A 15,125-nucleotide genomic window follows, 5' to 3' on the forward strand; every position below is an offset into this window, starting at 1 on the left:
CTGCTACCTCATTACCATAAGTGAGAGTCACACAGACAAAGCCTTGAACAATGAATGGTTATTTACCTTACCAATCACTTTTGTTCTTTGAAATTTTTTTTTCCATCTGAGTCCCATGACCTGCCCTTATCCCTGCTCCACCAGAGTCCATTTCTTCTGGGTTTATGATTTAGCAAGGGTCAGGGCAACTCTACTATGTATGCCCTTGGATCAGAGGGCATGTGGACACATCAAAAAATTCCAGTCATACATGTGAGGCACATACACTCCATAAGTGGGACATAGACAAAATATCTCTAAGAACAAGTTTTTGCAAGATAAGTAATCATTCAGCCTCATAAAACCTCTCTTTCTATTTTTGCCTTTCCACACTTTGCTATGAGTGCTAGCAATAAAGTTAAAGCAACTATATCTGAAGTGCTCTGTCAGGTGATTCATAAATTGACGTATAGGTCAGTTTTATTCCCTTTTAAGCATAGGGAGAGCAGAATGGACAACATAGAAGATGAAGATGACTTTAAACCTCTCCTTCCCCCCTCCCCTCCGCCTCAAGAAAAAATGGCGTATGTCTTGTTATGGCCTCCTATGCTGCAGAATGAAGATGGGGACTCTTGCAAATTTTGACTGCAACAATGGGACTGCTATTCTTTTAGGTTCTTCTTGTGTTCTCTTGCCTTCTTTTGCATTACATAAGTCCTATCTTCCATGTGTCATATTATACCTATATAATAAGATTTCAGGATTGTCACTCTGTCTCTGAAGCCAGTTATCTGTCAGTCAGTGTGAAGCAATGGAAATAGCTACAGGGATGGCTGAGCTCTTTTTGTTCAGAATATCACCAGGTTCAGTCATCACTGGGTTTCATAGTCTGTTACTGTCTGATTTTTACATTCTCAGACATTTTGACGTCACACCCTTGCAGTGTACAGCTACAGTAAGGCCATGCCAAGAGTCCTAAACTATTATGATATCGGAGGTAACTCAGCCAGTCACCACTGTTATTCTGTAGTTCATTTGCATGCCACAGTTTCATTGGTTGTGTGAGGAAAACTGCAGAGGTGGTGGATTACTTGGCCCAGCTGCCACACTCATGTGTCCAGCTGCCACCTGCACAAAGCAACACAATCACACACACAGCAACACAACTAACATACACAATAACCACAAACATGCGTGCCTCTCACCACAGCAGACACTCCTCATTTACCATCCACACAACTGTTCCAGCACAACCCCCCAAGACACAAATCAACACCGTCACCCACACAGCAACACAGCCAGCACACAAAATAACCCCAAACATATCTCTGAAGCCTAGAATGTCTGAGTCACTGTGAAGTGATAGAAACAGTTACAAGCATGATTGAGTGCTCTTTGTGTTTAGAATATCACCAAATTCATTTATCACTGAGATTAATAATCTGTTAACCTCCAATTTTTAAGTTCTCAGCCTTTTTACTCACATGAGTATGAATTGTACCTGTGTGACAGCTTTTGGCTACTAGTATTCTTGTAACGATCATGTTTGTTGAGTGTAGTAAATGGTTCCAGTTCTGAAAGATTAGTTAATGTGTATTAAAATTATACATTTTAAATATTTAATTGCATTTAATTAGAATTTTTTTAAACCCTGTTTTAAATAGATGTTTCAGACAGAATGAGGTCTTTCAGTTGATTTAGCAGGGTCTGAGGATATGTTCAGATATCAGTGCAATGAACAACTGTACACTAATCTACACAAATCTACACTACCGTACTACATCTGCGCAGCTGCACTGATGCAGCTGTAGCATGTCTAGTGAAGACACGCTATGCCAATGCCACTTCAGCGAGAAGCAGAAGCTGTGTCATCAGGAGAGTGTTTCCCACCAACATAGTGGCGATGCGGACAGCACAAAACTTGCGTTGCTCAGGGAACAGGCTTTTTCACACCACTGAGAGACATAACTTCTATCAACTTAGGCTGTAGGATAGACCTTCCCTAAAGAATAGTGCAGCCCTCACACACCTAGCACTCCAGGGAAATGAAGCACAATCCCTCCCCAAGCTTTTCTGGAATGGTGCAGTGATCCGACATATTCAAGCACTGTTAATATAGCGCAGGGATCAGCAACCTTTGGCATGTGGCCCATCAGGGAAATCCACTGACGGACCGGGATGGTTTGTTTCCTTGCAGCATCTGCAGGTTCGGCTGATTGCAGCTCCCACTGGCCGTGGTTCGCTGTTCTGGGCTAATGGGGGCTGCGGGAAACATTGGCCAGCACATCCCTCGGCCCACACCACTTCCCGCAGCCCCCATTGTCCTGGAATGATGAACAGTGGGAACTGCAATAGGCTGACCTGCAGACGCTGCAGGTAAACAAGCCATCCCAGCCCGCCAGCGGATTTCCCTGTCGGGCCGCGTTCCAAAGGTTGAGGATCCCTAATATAGCATATTTGTATGTAAAATACTACGAGGCATAGTGTGAATATAGCAATTGCTAGAATTTGCACTTCGCTGCCTCCAAAGTCAGTGTCCTTTATGATCTGAATATTGCTTCTTATGACTTGAGCTCTCCAAGGTATTTTACAGTTCAAGTCATGTCTGAGTAAATATCAGCACAACACTTTGTGGCAAGGTGCCAGTGCCAGTTAATTGATACAGAACAGAAGCTTTTGTGGCATAAAAAGGAAAACCTTTTTCACAAAGAGGTTTTGTTTGTTTCCTTTCCATCATCACATCAATAGAAAAAAAATAAAAATCAGGCATTTCACAATGAGGAAAACTGTTCTTACGAAGAGAAATGTTTTAGTTGAATTAGTAAATGAATACATTATCTGTTAATATACCTTCTTACTAGAGGAGCAGTTGTGGGAGGCTGGATATTGGAAAGGGAGGAGGACAATAGTGACAGTTTTCCTCTCACAGAAGAAAATTACCAGTGAAATGTGAATGGCTCTAAGTATTCAAAAGTTAGATGGTCTTTGTTTTAGTAGTAGTAGCTTCCATGTAACAAAAATGTCTGTTTTTTAGATGACTTCTACAGATATACAGAAATGTATCCAGACTTTGCAGAAGAGTATCTGTACCATGATCAGATGGAAGTTGAGAATTGTTTGAAGACTTCTCTTCCAGCCCCTAATGGATTGTGTACTGACTTCAGCCCAGAAAATGCTGACGATAAAAAGAATCCCCTGCAGAAGAAACTGAATTAATACTGCAGCCATCCTACTCCTCTCCTGGTGAGAGGAATATTTCCTTTCCTGGAATCTTCATAGTCACTCCAACTGTACAGCAACTATAACTTTTGTGTGTGAAAGATTTACTACCTTAATACTGTTCTTTAATTCCCACATGCTGTATTTATCAATATCTTCAAGCTTAATTGTCAGGAGATGGGTTTTATTTTATTTTTTTCAGAAAGGTCTTAGAAAGCCAATAATGTGATGTGCTTCATTATTAATGCACATACTTAAAGGGAAGCTACGTATTTATTTATATTTGATTGGTTAATTTCATGTACAGAATGTTGCACAAAGTGTGCATGTATAATGAATTGTAGCTAATATGGTGGTGAGTGCACTTTGGTGAATAGTTTTTTTCCCTGTTTAGGAAGATATTTATTTAGGGCTAGATCTGCTGCCCTTATTCACATAGCAGTCTCACCAATTTCAGTAGGATTATTCTCATGAGAAACGCAAGCACATTTTGGCCCTTTGTGTTGGTTTCAGTAAATAATGCAAGAAACAATTATGATTTTTTTTTGAACAAGGATTACTTGCTTTTTATTTTTGTTGTTAAATGATAAAGTTGTCTTTGTTTTTTCAGTCCATTACATGGTAGAATCAAAAGGGAAGGGCCTTTAGCTCCCATACATTTATTCTTATATACTTATCTGCAGAACGCAGTGAAATATGAAATGCTTTCAAAACAGACATGATATGTCTATGTGTACAAATGTGTGGCAAACTATGCTTTCCATGTTTTTCTGTAAAATTATTCAAATATTTCCACTTATTAATTATATGAGGAATTTATTATAAACTAATTCCTTATGTATTTAATTTAGATATTAACCAGGAATCACACAGGTGCAGCTTCTTTGGTAAAAATCTGACGACAGATACACATGCACATGTGTGCATATACAATCAAATACACGTTGTAATATGGAATAATAATTTGTATCAGCATGAATTTGGAAAGATTGCATTAGTTAGGAGTGGCAAAGCCATAAGTGAGTTTTCTAAGACATCCCAAAGGAATTCCTTAAAATTTTATATTACCATGGTGTATATTCTATATGATGCAGAAATTACCCCCCTCCTTCCCTTCAAAAAAAAATTACAAATGTTTTACAGAAGTTTTAAAAATGTTATTGGCACTATTTCTTATTTCTTTCCTTTTGTAAATCCAGGTACTTTCGTTACAAGGAATAAAACTGAGCAGGGCTCAGAGGGAGAGAGAAATCAAAACTAATTAAAAAAAATTCCCAAAATGATGTAGTTTTTCTGAACATAAAAACATCAGAAGTTGAAAGCCCAAAATGTGCCTTTAAGGGCTAGAAGTAATGCTGGGTCCCAATGGGACCAAAGGAATTTCTCTCCTTAATGGTAAAAATGCTTAATCCTGCATGGTTAGTAACCCCATTACTAACCCTGTAGAACTGCACTATATCAGACTTTAAAACTCAGGCATTTTTATAATTAGAAAAGCAGCCACTGACTTAGGATTTGAATTTTGTCCATCCTGGGCCAACAAACCGTGCTAATTTCAGGCCATGGATGGAGAGGGGAGAGAGAAGGAGAAGGAAACCTCTCTCTGGCAGGTTGGTTTTTAAAAATGGCAGTTGCTTGAAACTGGTTACGGTTTCGAATGTGTTCTGGAGAGACATATCATCTGCCCTCCACATGTTAATTTCATTAAAAGTAAGTAATCAATAAATTATTGCACATATATATGCAAATTATCATACAAATAGCACATTGGTGTGTATGGTATGCTACTATACATACCATACTGTAGAACCTCAGAGTTATGAACACCAGATTTACAAACTGACCAGTCAACCACACACCTCATCTGGAACCAGATGTACGCGATCAGGCAGCAGACACACAAAAATACAGTACAGTACTGTGTTAAATGTAAACTACTAAAAAGAAAGGGAAAGTTTAAAACAAAAAGATTTGACAAGGTAAGGAAACTGTGCTTATTTCATTTAAATTAAGATGATAAAAAGCAGCATTTTTCTTTTGCTTAGTAAAGTTTCAAAGTTTTATTAGGTCAATGTCCAGCTGTAAACTTTGAAAGAACCACCATAATGTTTTGTTCAGCGTAATGAGCTGAACAAAACATTTCAGAGCTGCAAACAGCCTCCGTTCCCAAGGTGTTTGTAACTTTGAAGTTCTTCTGTATATGTGGACATGCTCTCTCTATGTGGTATATTGTGTAACAAAATGTAAAATTACCGTAATATTAATTAATGCCTAACCTACATTTTGCTTACTTATCCTCCTCCTCTCACCCCCAGCCCCGGGACTTGCTCTAACATTATAGATTTCTGAGCAGCTTCTACCAGCCACCATTTTTAAAAGGAAATTAACCTGAGAGAAAAAGATTTCCTTCTTTTCCCCAAATAGGGAATTCTACCGACACACTGAAGCCACAGTGGACTGAGAAACACAGTGAACAATATTTGGTCCTGGAACACTGACAGATTTAAAATCCAGTAACTTGCAGCAAGATAGGGCTAAAAATGAGAGGTTTTAGATGCTTGAAAAATATTGAAATTTTGACATTTTTAGGTATAATACAAGAAAAAATATTCTGGGTTAATTTTAGATGTTGTTTTGGCACCTTCTGGCACTCTTACATTTGGGCTAATGTTCTCTGCAGCACCTAGATTTACAGGTGGAGGAATATAAAAACGTTCCAATAATTTTAATTTAAAATCGTTTCTCTGTGACACATGTGGGATATACAGAATACATGGTGCAATGAGGTTTAATGTTTTTATCAGGAATCATTTGTGATGACCTACATAAATTGCTTATTGCAGCAATCTCAAACTCAAATCACCACGAGGGCCACATGCCACCTTTTCACATAAAGAAACAAAAGCCTGCCCCAGCCCCACCTCTACTCCACCCCTTCCATGAGGCCTCGCCCCTGCCCCACCTCTTCTCACCCCTTCCCAGCCCCCATTCCAACTCCTTCCCCAAAGTCCCCACCCCAAGTCTGCCCCCTCCCTGCCCCTATTCCAACCCCTTCCCCAAATCCTTACCCATGCCCTGCCTCTTCTCCGCCTCTTCTCCTGAGCACGCGGCTCCCCGCTCCTCCCCTCTTCCTCCTGGAAAGCACTAAGCACTGCCAAACAGCTGTTTGGCAGTGGGAAGCACCTGGAGGTAGGCAGAAGAGTGGGAACACGGCATGGTGGGGGAGGGGAGCTTGGTGGCCGCAGGAAATAACTCTGGGGGTGGCGGGGGGAGCTTGGCAGACTGCAGCAAATAACTCGTATTTGAGACCCCTGGCTTATTGCTTTTCCCGTTGTTAGTAATGCTGCCATCCTAATTTTATACCAGTAAAGCCCTTATAGCAGACTAAATGATCATGTATTATGTACTGAAGATAGCTATAGACTCAGCCAAAGATTCATTAATCTGAAGTTATATAACAAACCTTTTTGGAAAATCCCTAAAAAAAAAAAAAAAAAGCCTTAGAAACCCAAGCTATCCAAATTTTCCACTTGTAACCTCCACCCCACCCCGCCCCTGAAAAACATTAGAAGGTTAGAAATGCTTAGTGAAGATCTCCCAACTAATCTTAACTCTAGCCCTCTACTGTTATCAATTTCCATATTCCAGCCTTCTTTCCTTACACACCTGCCATGTAAGATGTGATCTCTTAATTAGTGCTTTTTCCTGAATGTTCAATTAAAATTTTCATTTTTGTAAAGACTTTAAAAAGGCTATAGTCTGTGTCTGTGATTCTTACATTTGGAAATGTCAATATAACATGGATTGTATAGTCTTGGTTTTATACATCTAATGCCATGTGTGATTCTTCACCTTTGCCTTTTATTCCCCTAAATAAGGGATAGAGGCTGAGGGAATAGGGCTAGATACATAAAGGAATGCCTAAATTTTAGGCCCCTTGAAAATCACAAGAACAACACTGCACTTTGCAAAGTCTGATTTAGGTGGTTAGGCTCCCTATACAGTGCACAGGGAGATCTACAAAAGCCAGCTTACTAGATAGGGATTGACCTAAGCTAGTCAGTGGGAGATACCAATGAGAGGGGGGTGTCCTAAAACCCACTCCTCTCATGGAGCTAGGCAACTGAATCCAGGCTACCAAGAGGCACCTATGTCTGCTAGTGAGTCACAACTGGGAACTCCTGTCTTGGAGTCAAGCAACTTAGGCACATATGGTATTGCTTGTGAGAATTAGCTAAGCACCTGCTTCACTCCACACAAAACACACGTGTGTGTTGCCACCACTATCCATTTTATAACTTGGGATATGAGAGATACATGTTCAATTCCCTCATCCGCCATGTGGGGAGAAGGGGAGAAAGAATTTGAAGAGGGGTTGCCCACCTCCCAGGGGAGTGCTCTAACTACTGAGTTATGGAATATTCTTATGTGGGGTTCCTTCAGTCTCTCCTGGCGAAGTTATTCCATATTGGATAAATACTTAGTGGGCTAGAGAGTGAGAAAATAACTCTATAGCCTGCTGATTAGGGCAACCATTTAGGAGGTGGGATAGCCAGAGTCAAATCTGCCTGCTCCCAGTGACTAATTATTTATACACAGTAGAACAACTTTACCAGTAGATTGAGGAATCCCTCCTTTACCAGTAGAGATTGAGGACTCTCCCATAGCTCAGATGTTAGATCACTCTTCTGGTCAGATCCTTTCTCCCCGTCTAGCAAAGAGGAATGAGAAACTTGGGCCCCCAGATGAGTGCTCTAACCACTGAGATAAAAGTTGTAAGTTTACCTCCACTAGCCAGATTCTGAATGCAACCCGATCCAGTAGGTAGCTTCTGAGTACACCTATGGGATCAGGCCCTGCACACAAGTTAAGCAGATAAACCCCTATCTTCCCCATTTTCTGAATTGCTTTGGGGCTTAGGCCGGAAATAGTCATCTAGATGCCTAGAGGGAGGCAGCAGTGCTTATGGCCAGAGGCAGAATCTTAGGCAGCAAGGAAACTTTTACCCTGAAAATATAGGCCGAGTGAGTTTTGGTGTCTAGAGGATTTAGTGGGAGTTTTGTGAATTGTAGTGGAGCCTAAAACTGGAATTTAGGTGCCTAAACCCAGGCACAGGCACCTAAATCAGGTTTATACGCCAAGGTAGGAAGATGAACTCTATGGCTAATCACACACAATTGCTTACATATTGACTTCAGGGAACAGTGGACTATATATGTTGTTTATGTCATCCTGATGTCAGTGATGTAAACAGATCCAGTTTATCTTTGAATAGTACCTTATGTAATCACTGGGGATCAGATTCTGTCAGCCATACTTATGTTGACTAATTCTTCACTCCACATGCAATCCCACTACTATCAATGGGATTACATACAGAGCAAACTACTACTCATTGTAAAGTTGATATAATCTGGTCCTACAAGATTAAAAGTGGAGTAATCTAGTAAGAGATGTTTTTAATTGTTAGGGTCACTGATTACCTATTTGCCCACTGGAAATAATTTTGTATCTAAATTTCCCCTTGTTTTGATGAGGACGGTTTGGTTAAGGTTATTGGCTGGACGACTTTAAAGAGGTATTTCTATACCTTCCACTGATTTTTTTTTAATGGAATCTTAACTTGGGATCTTTCCAAGGACTTCAAAATTTTGGGGGGGTTTTAAATGGTAACTTTATTGGTCTGTTCAATCAGAACTTCAGGTTAAGTTTTTGTCTGACAATTTCCTTAGATTTTTTTTAACTTAAAATACTGTGGGGAGCAAGGACTTCAGCAGACCTATCATTCTGCATGGGAGTGGATCCCATTCTTTCCACTTCCATGGCCTTCCTCTTTATCTCTCGCCTTTCTTTATTGTGCTCCTCACTTTAGTAACTGAATAATTATGCACCTAAAGTAACCAAAATTATATGTTGTATTCTCACATAGTACTTTTGGAAGCCACAGCTAGAGACTGCATTAACTTTTTGGTAAATTCCCAGTGGCATTGGTTGGAGCACAGTGCACATCCTCCTTCTGTCCCTTCCACCACATTCAGAGAAAGAGTGTATGCCATGTAAAATATGGAGGAATCCAACCATGTATTTCACTGCAAGCAGTTCTATCCCACATGTGGATCTTGGGAGATTCAGTCAAGTTACATTATGCACTTGTAATAGACTATATTGGCAACAGCAAATGTTTATTCCTCCAATTTTTAAAAATTGTAAGAAATTCCTGAGCTTGCCTTTTTGAGAGATTAGTTTGTAAACTAAATCAGAAATTGTCTCATACCATAGCATTTCCAGTATATTATAATCTGTAGTCAGAATTTTGTTTCTCTGTGCTCAAAGGGAGTACAGTCTTCTGTCACTGCCATGTTTACTAATCCCATTATAAAATTCTTTATTCATGAGCCACAAAATTACTTCTATGGGGAAACAACTGGGTGATAGGGAACTGATTTGCTTCCTGTCAGGAGGCAAAATAACTACCAAGAGAAGTAAATAAAATGATGTTGCTTGTAGGAGTAGAGCAAGACCTCAGTTCATATTTAATGCTCACATTTGTAAATTGATTCACCCCCAGAGTTGGTCAAAATTACACATAAATAAGTTTGCACATTGTTCACTTCATGGTAGCGTATAGTAGATATGCTTCTGTAGAAAAATAGTTGTATTTTGATGTTTGCTTGAAGTGGTTCTAGTAAATATTCCAAACAATAAACGTAGAGGTTGCCTTGATCAAGCAAATCAAATGATCTCTATATTCAGTTGAGACAGAATCTGTACTGTATCATCTTTGATAATCTCATTAAAAGGATTTTCACAAATTATGCTATTATATATTAAGTACAGCACTAATTTCCCATCTTTTCATGTGCTGTAATATTTATACTGCTTACTATATTTTTCACTCCATGCATCTGATGAAGTGGGTTTTAGCCCACAAAAGCTTATGCCCAAATAAATTTGTTAATCTCTAAGGTATCACAAGGACTTCTTATTGTTTAAGTACTGTAATTTTATTACACCAAAATACTAAATATTTCCATAATTAAAACACTATTTTTGCCCCATTCCATGGAAATAAAGAATTTTTAATTTTCTGTCCCAAATGACTTATTGATCACTTGATTTTCTTATTCTTCTAATTTGTAGTGACTATAAGAACATACAATATGTATTAGATTCAGATCAAATGTGATTAATGTACTGAAAAGAACTCTAAGGCCTCAAAAGCAATATTGAACATAGCAATTACTGTGCAGCTCTCCTTATCTACCTACCTGTATTATCATTTTCTACAGAGCACATTACAGTAATATCTAAAGTGCTGCAAAGCTAGGAAGGTCTGTTTGTTTTTTTAACAAAGGTTTATTTTGTGTAAACATTTTAGTTATGGTGTGGAAGCTTTAACAAATAGTTGGGTCTTGCGGCATGCTCTATGATAGGTCAAGACTTTGGCTGTCTTTATTCTCAGGTTGCTCATTCCATTTAAAAAAACTCTCTCAGCTGACATCATGTTACTTCCAGCTTCCGTGTACTTTGCCTATATTTTGTTAGTTGCATCAGCATAGAGAACTGCAGGTTTTGGATGGAAAGGCAGCTACTGATGTACTAGGGTCCTGCTCCATTCATGGCTTTGAAGATGAGGACTTGGGCTTTGAATTTAATCAGAAATTATGGTTGAGCTAATGTAGGATGCAGAGTTCAGGGATGATTTGCTCTAGGGCCCAGATTTCTAAAGGTATTTAGGTGCCTGAGTCCCATTTGACCATTTTGAGAATCACAGTCGGGTATAATGTATTTCAGTATTCAGCTTGAAGGTGATAAACACATGAACCAAGATTTTTGAAAACTAGAGTCTAAAGTTGTGGTTTTAAATACATATTTAAATACAGACACAAATAAATGGTCTGGTTTTCAAAATTGTAGGCCCCATTGGGCTGAGCCCTTTTGTCTCTCAGACTACCTATTTTAAGTACCTAACTATGAATTTAGGAGCCTAACTTGAGCTATTTCTAAAAATCTTGATCATGTATCATTATGGCCAGATCTCGTTTTTTCATGTGGCTTTTTCTTTCTTCCTCTGAAAGGAGGAAGAAAAAGCTCCTAGCAAGTTGAAAGTGAAGGTAAGCATTTCTAACCAGTACCACACTAGGTTGATGAGTCCAGCAAGGCCCCATGGTTTGGTTTACTGACAAATGAAGGGTGGACGTCACATGAGGACAGCATGTCAGCTGATTCTTCTAATTCCAGGCAGCATTACTCCAGTCTTGCCTGTGTCCAGTTTGAGCCAGCTGCTCTTTGTTCAGTTGCCAGTCTCTTTCAGGCATTGTGACATCTTGTGAGGGCAACTTTCTGTGTGTGTTTAAAAGGAACTATACAGCTGGAGGTGATTGAGACCATAGTCTGAGATTTCTCATGTCTTCAAGTAGCCTCATGTATATATTGAAAAGAAGGAGACCTCTCTGGGATGCCACATGGAAATGTTCCTAAAGAGGTATGACCCTCTGGAACCTAGTGGGAGGAATGACTAGTGCCCTTGTAATACTGATGTATGTACTCTAGCCATATCATGCAAATAGATCAAAAGCACTTGTGATCAATTGTGTGAAAAGATTCAGAGATTTAACAGTATGAGCACTGAGACTGGATCTCTGTTATAGCCATGAGAAGATAATCTATTAGCACTATCAAAGCTTGTGTCTATGTAGAAATTTCCTGTATCAAGTATTGGTGAAGGTCAAGTAGACGATTGCATTTTTCAGGAAGACTGGAAGGCTTGCTTTCTGTAAAGGTGATGTTAATAATTTCAATGGCTTTCACCAGTCAGGGGGACAGGAGTGTTCCTTGTTTTGCAGGGAGCTCAGCATTTTTTAAGGTTTCTTTCATCATATGCCGTGGGACCAGACTTGGGTGGCAGGGTGGTGGTTGCTTTCTAATGTGACTAAGTTTTCTGTCTCAGAAAGTTCATCTTAAATTTAATTTTCTGTGGAATGGGTGGCATTTGAGAGTAACATTACTTTTCTTCACTCCAATCTTGACCTATAGAGCCAAAAAGCCAGAGGATGACTTGGTTGGACTTCTGAACCCCACAAAGACAGAACCAATCCCACAGGGCCCAGTACAACATCTGTGCCTCCCCATTGAGCAGCCTGGCCTAGTGGCAACCTGGTCTGCTAGGGTGCTAATGTGGGGCCCAGGCTTCTTCCATCCTGGATCTTGTTGGCACTGTTCAGGCTGAGACATTACTGCAACTGTTATACTCAGGTCATGTTTACAAACTTTTCTTCATAACCATGACGATCAGAAACTTTTGAAATGAAAGCTGAGGCTCTGATGCCATCACAGGACTTTAGGAGGCAGAGCCCTAGAGTGAGTCACAAGAGCCTGTAAGAAATCCCTGGTTTCTATGCAGGACAAGATATCAGATGTTAGAATGGCTCTCCTTTGCAAACTACGTCAAAGACATACAGTTAGTTTCTCTCTAGTAAGTTTTCAGCTTATTTGATTGGAGATTTTTAGGTTACTGCTATCCTCTATAGGTAGAAACATATGAAGTGTTATTCTGATATACTATTTTCAAAGAAAAATGTAGCATTAGGACAAACAAAATAACAAAGGGATCAGTTAAGAGAAGTTGTTTTTTCTGAAGGAAAATGCCCATTTACCAAGCACCTGAAATCACTCCAAGTCTACAGTTTGCATATAAAGAGGTTTTGTGTGATTTAAGAAGTTGGGGATTTTTAGATTAACACATGACCTACAAAATTTAAGTTGCGTATGTTGTGTAATAGTTACTGATTTTTTATTTATTTTTTTTTTACTATTATCACCCTAGGTGGTGAGTGACCATTACTCTAAGAGTTGACGATGTAGTAAATAGTTTTTTCTCACAGATGCTGGAGAAAGATGAAGCTGTAAGACTTTTCATGTTACCATGGTACTGAAAATGAAATTCATCTGAATTTCTAAGTTATGAGTTTATATGGGAAATCACAAATACATAATTTTTGTTACTAGCATGAAAATAATTTTGTATTTCAAATGCTGAAGAAATAAACTGTAAAGCTCTTGTATGCTGTAAGTATATATGCTGGAGGGAAGGTTTAAGCAAGTCAGTATTGTGACTACTTTTCTAACCAGAAAATCAGTTTTTAAATAATCCAAAACTGAAACTTTTTTTTTTAAATAAAATTCCTTAAAGAAGTTACACTTGAGTCTATTAGCAACCATACATATTTAGGTAGACAAAAAAGCTAAGCTACTGTAGCTGCTTGTCTGCGTAGTAATTTATCTAGTGATTTGTTTATATTATAATGTTACGGCTTTCTGTAATAACTTTTTAGGGGTTTTAAGAGCCCCTTTCAAATCAGTAAATGTTAGAGAATTACAACTAAACAATGTAGTAATCTTTTTAAAGTAGAAGAGTTTATGTTCTGAGGACCAAGGCTATCTACTAACTTTGTATTATATGCTATTTAACTTCAGTGTTGCAACATTCTGCTCACTGGGACCATTTTCTGACCTTTTTGTAATTCCTAATGTCCCTCCAAGTGTCTAAGAAACACTTCTCTTTTGATCATTGATACTGGCTTATCTTTTTTTGGAAGAATAAAAGTTGACTGATCAAGCAAGTTGCAAATATTTCAAAACAAAATATTTAATGTTTTAAAATCTCTTGAATAACCATTAAACTAGCATCAACACAGAGTTATGATTTATTGTAACATATTACGTTATTAATTTTTAAACAGAATTTAAATTGGGGGGTAGAAAACTTAGTCTCTTTCTTTTTCTTTCTTAAATGTTTACTACTTCTGCTGCCAGTATAGACTACTGCCATAAACAGAATAATTCTAATTGGACCAATGACCTGTGCCAATATGGCAGTTCCTATGTTCTTATTGAGGAAAGCCAGTTGTGTAGGAAGCCACTTAATAGGTATTAGGGGCCCATTCCAGCTCTAGTTGAAGTCAATGGCATAAAACTCTCATAAATTTCAGTACTGCATAATATTGATGTTTTTTTCTGCTGTAGATGTCCCTACAAGCAAGTTTCTATGGTATATGTGTACATAGACCATTATCTTTGAAGTGAACTGAATTATATTTCATCATTTTTTTAAAAAAGGAAAGTAATCAAATGTATTGTTCGGATAGTGGAGGTGCTTTGACTGGATGTTATCCCTTTTCCAAATGAAGTATAGTTTCAGTGCTAAAAAAATGATTCTATAGTTTTTATTAAAATGCATGGAAAACAGCATATTTAAAAAACTGGATTTGTGTTTTGTATGTTTTCTCAATTTTTAAACAGTCTGAGTCTAATGGTACCTCATAATACCAGTGATGTTCAGTAAGTAATTTCATAAAGGAAATACCTCAACTTGAGCAAATATGTTTTCCTGTTAATTGAAAATATGTCTTCTTTAATATTGACTATGAAATGCTATAAACTGAACTGAGCCAAGCAGCAATGTAATTACATAAGTTTAAACCATGCTTTGAGTGGTACGCTGATTTACTAAAAGAGAATTGACGTCAGTATTTATGAATTATTCCAGGGGCTCCTTATGAGTGTTAATGTGCATTATGAAATCACTGTTCATTTTGCTCAATGGGACATTTTCCTTGTGACTCTTTTGCTGTAAATTGAATTTTCAGTATGGAGCCAAATTAAAAAAAAAACACAACAAAGTGTTTGGTTTTCTTTTGCTTTAAGTTTTTGATTAACTGCAATGGTCACAACAATCAGAAAGGATATAAATGTTAAATAATATGTAAAATTAAATCCCTATACAGCAATCAAAATACTTTCCTGGTGTAAACCCTCAAAGGAAACATGGAAGGGAGCTTGAAATGTACACGATTCTTGTAAGTACTGTATAAAAAGAGGAATATCAAGTAGGAGTAAGAAGATGGTATTTATATAGAGAGCAGTAG

At 38.2% G+C, this 15,125-nt stretch overlaps 1 protein-coding gene across 5 annotated transcripts in view; it reads left to right on the forward strand.

Moving 5' to 3' along the window:
* LPCAT1 (lysophosphatidylcholine acyltransferase 1) overlaps nt 1-14,858 on the forward strand; it is a 200,921-nt gene extending 186,063 nt beyond the window's left edge. For 4 of the 5 annotated variants that reach the window (XM_030551641.1, XM_030551643.1, XM_030551645.1 and 1 more), the window contains one exon: nt 3,014-5,173. In XM_030551641.1, coding sequence (XP_030407501.1) covers nt 3,014-3,195 — 182 coding nt within the window. In that variant the 3' untranslated portion in view covers nt 3,196-5,173. Of the gene's footprint in view, nt 1-3,013; nt 5,174-12,234 lie in introns of those variants that run through there. The other variant, XM_030551642.1, reaches the window with a different exon arrangement.
* The last annotated feature ends 267 nt before the right edge of the window (nt 14,859-15,125 follow it).

Source organism: Gopherus evgoodei, chromosome 2 (genome assembly GCF_007399415.2).
Source record: "Gopherus evgoodei ecotype Sinaloan lineage chromosome 2, rGopEvg1_v1.p, whole genome shotgun sequence".
In the NCBI taxonomy this organism is placed as follows: domain Eukaryota; kingdom Metazoa; phylum Chordata; order Testudines; family Testudinidae; genus Gopherus; species Gopherus evgoodei.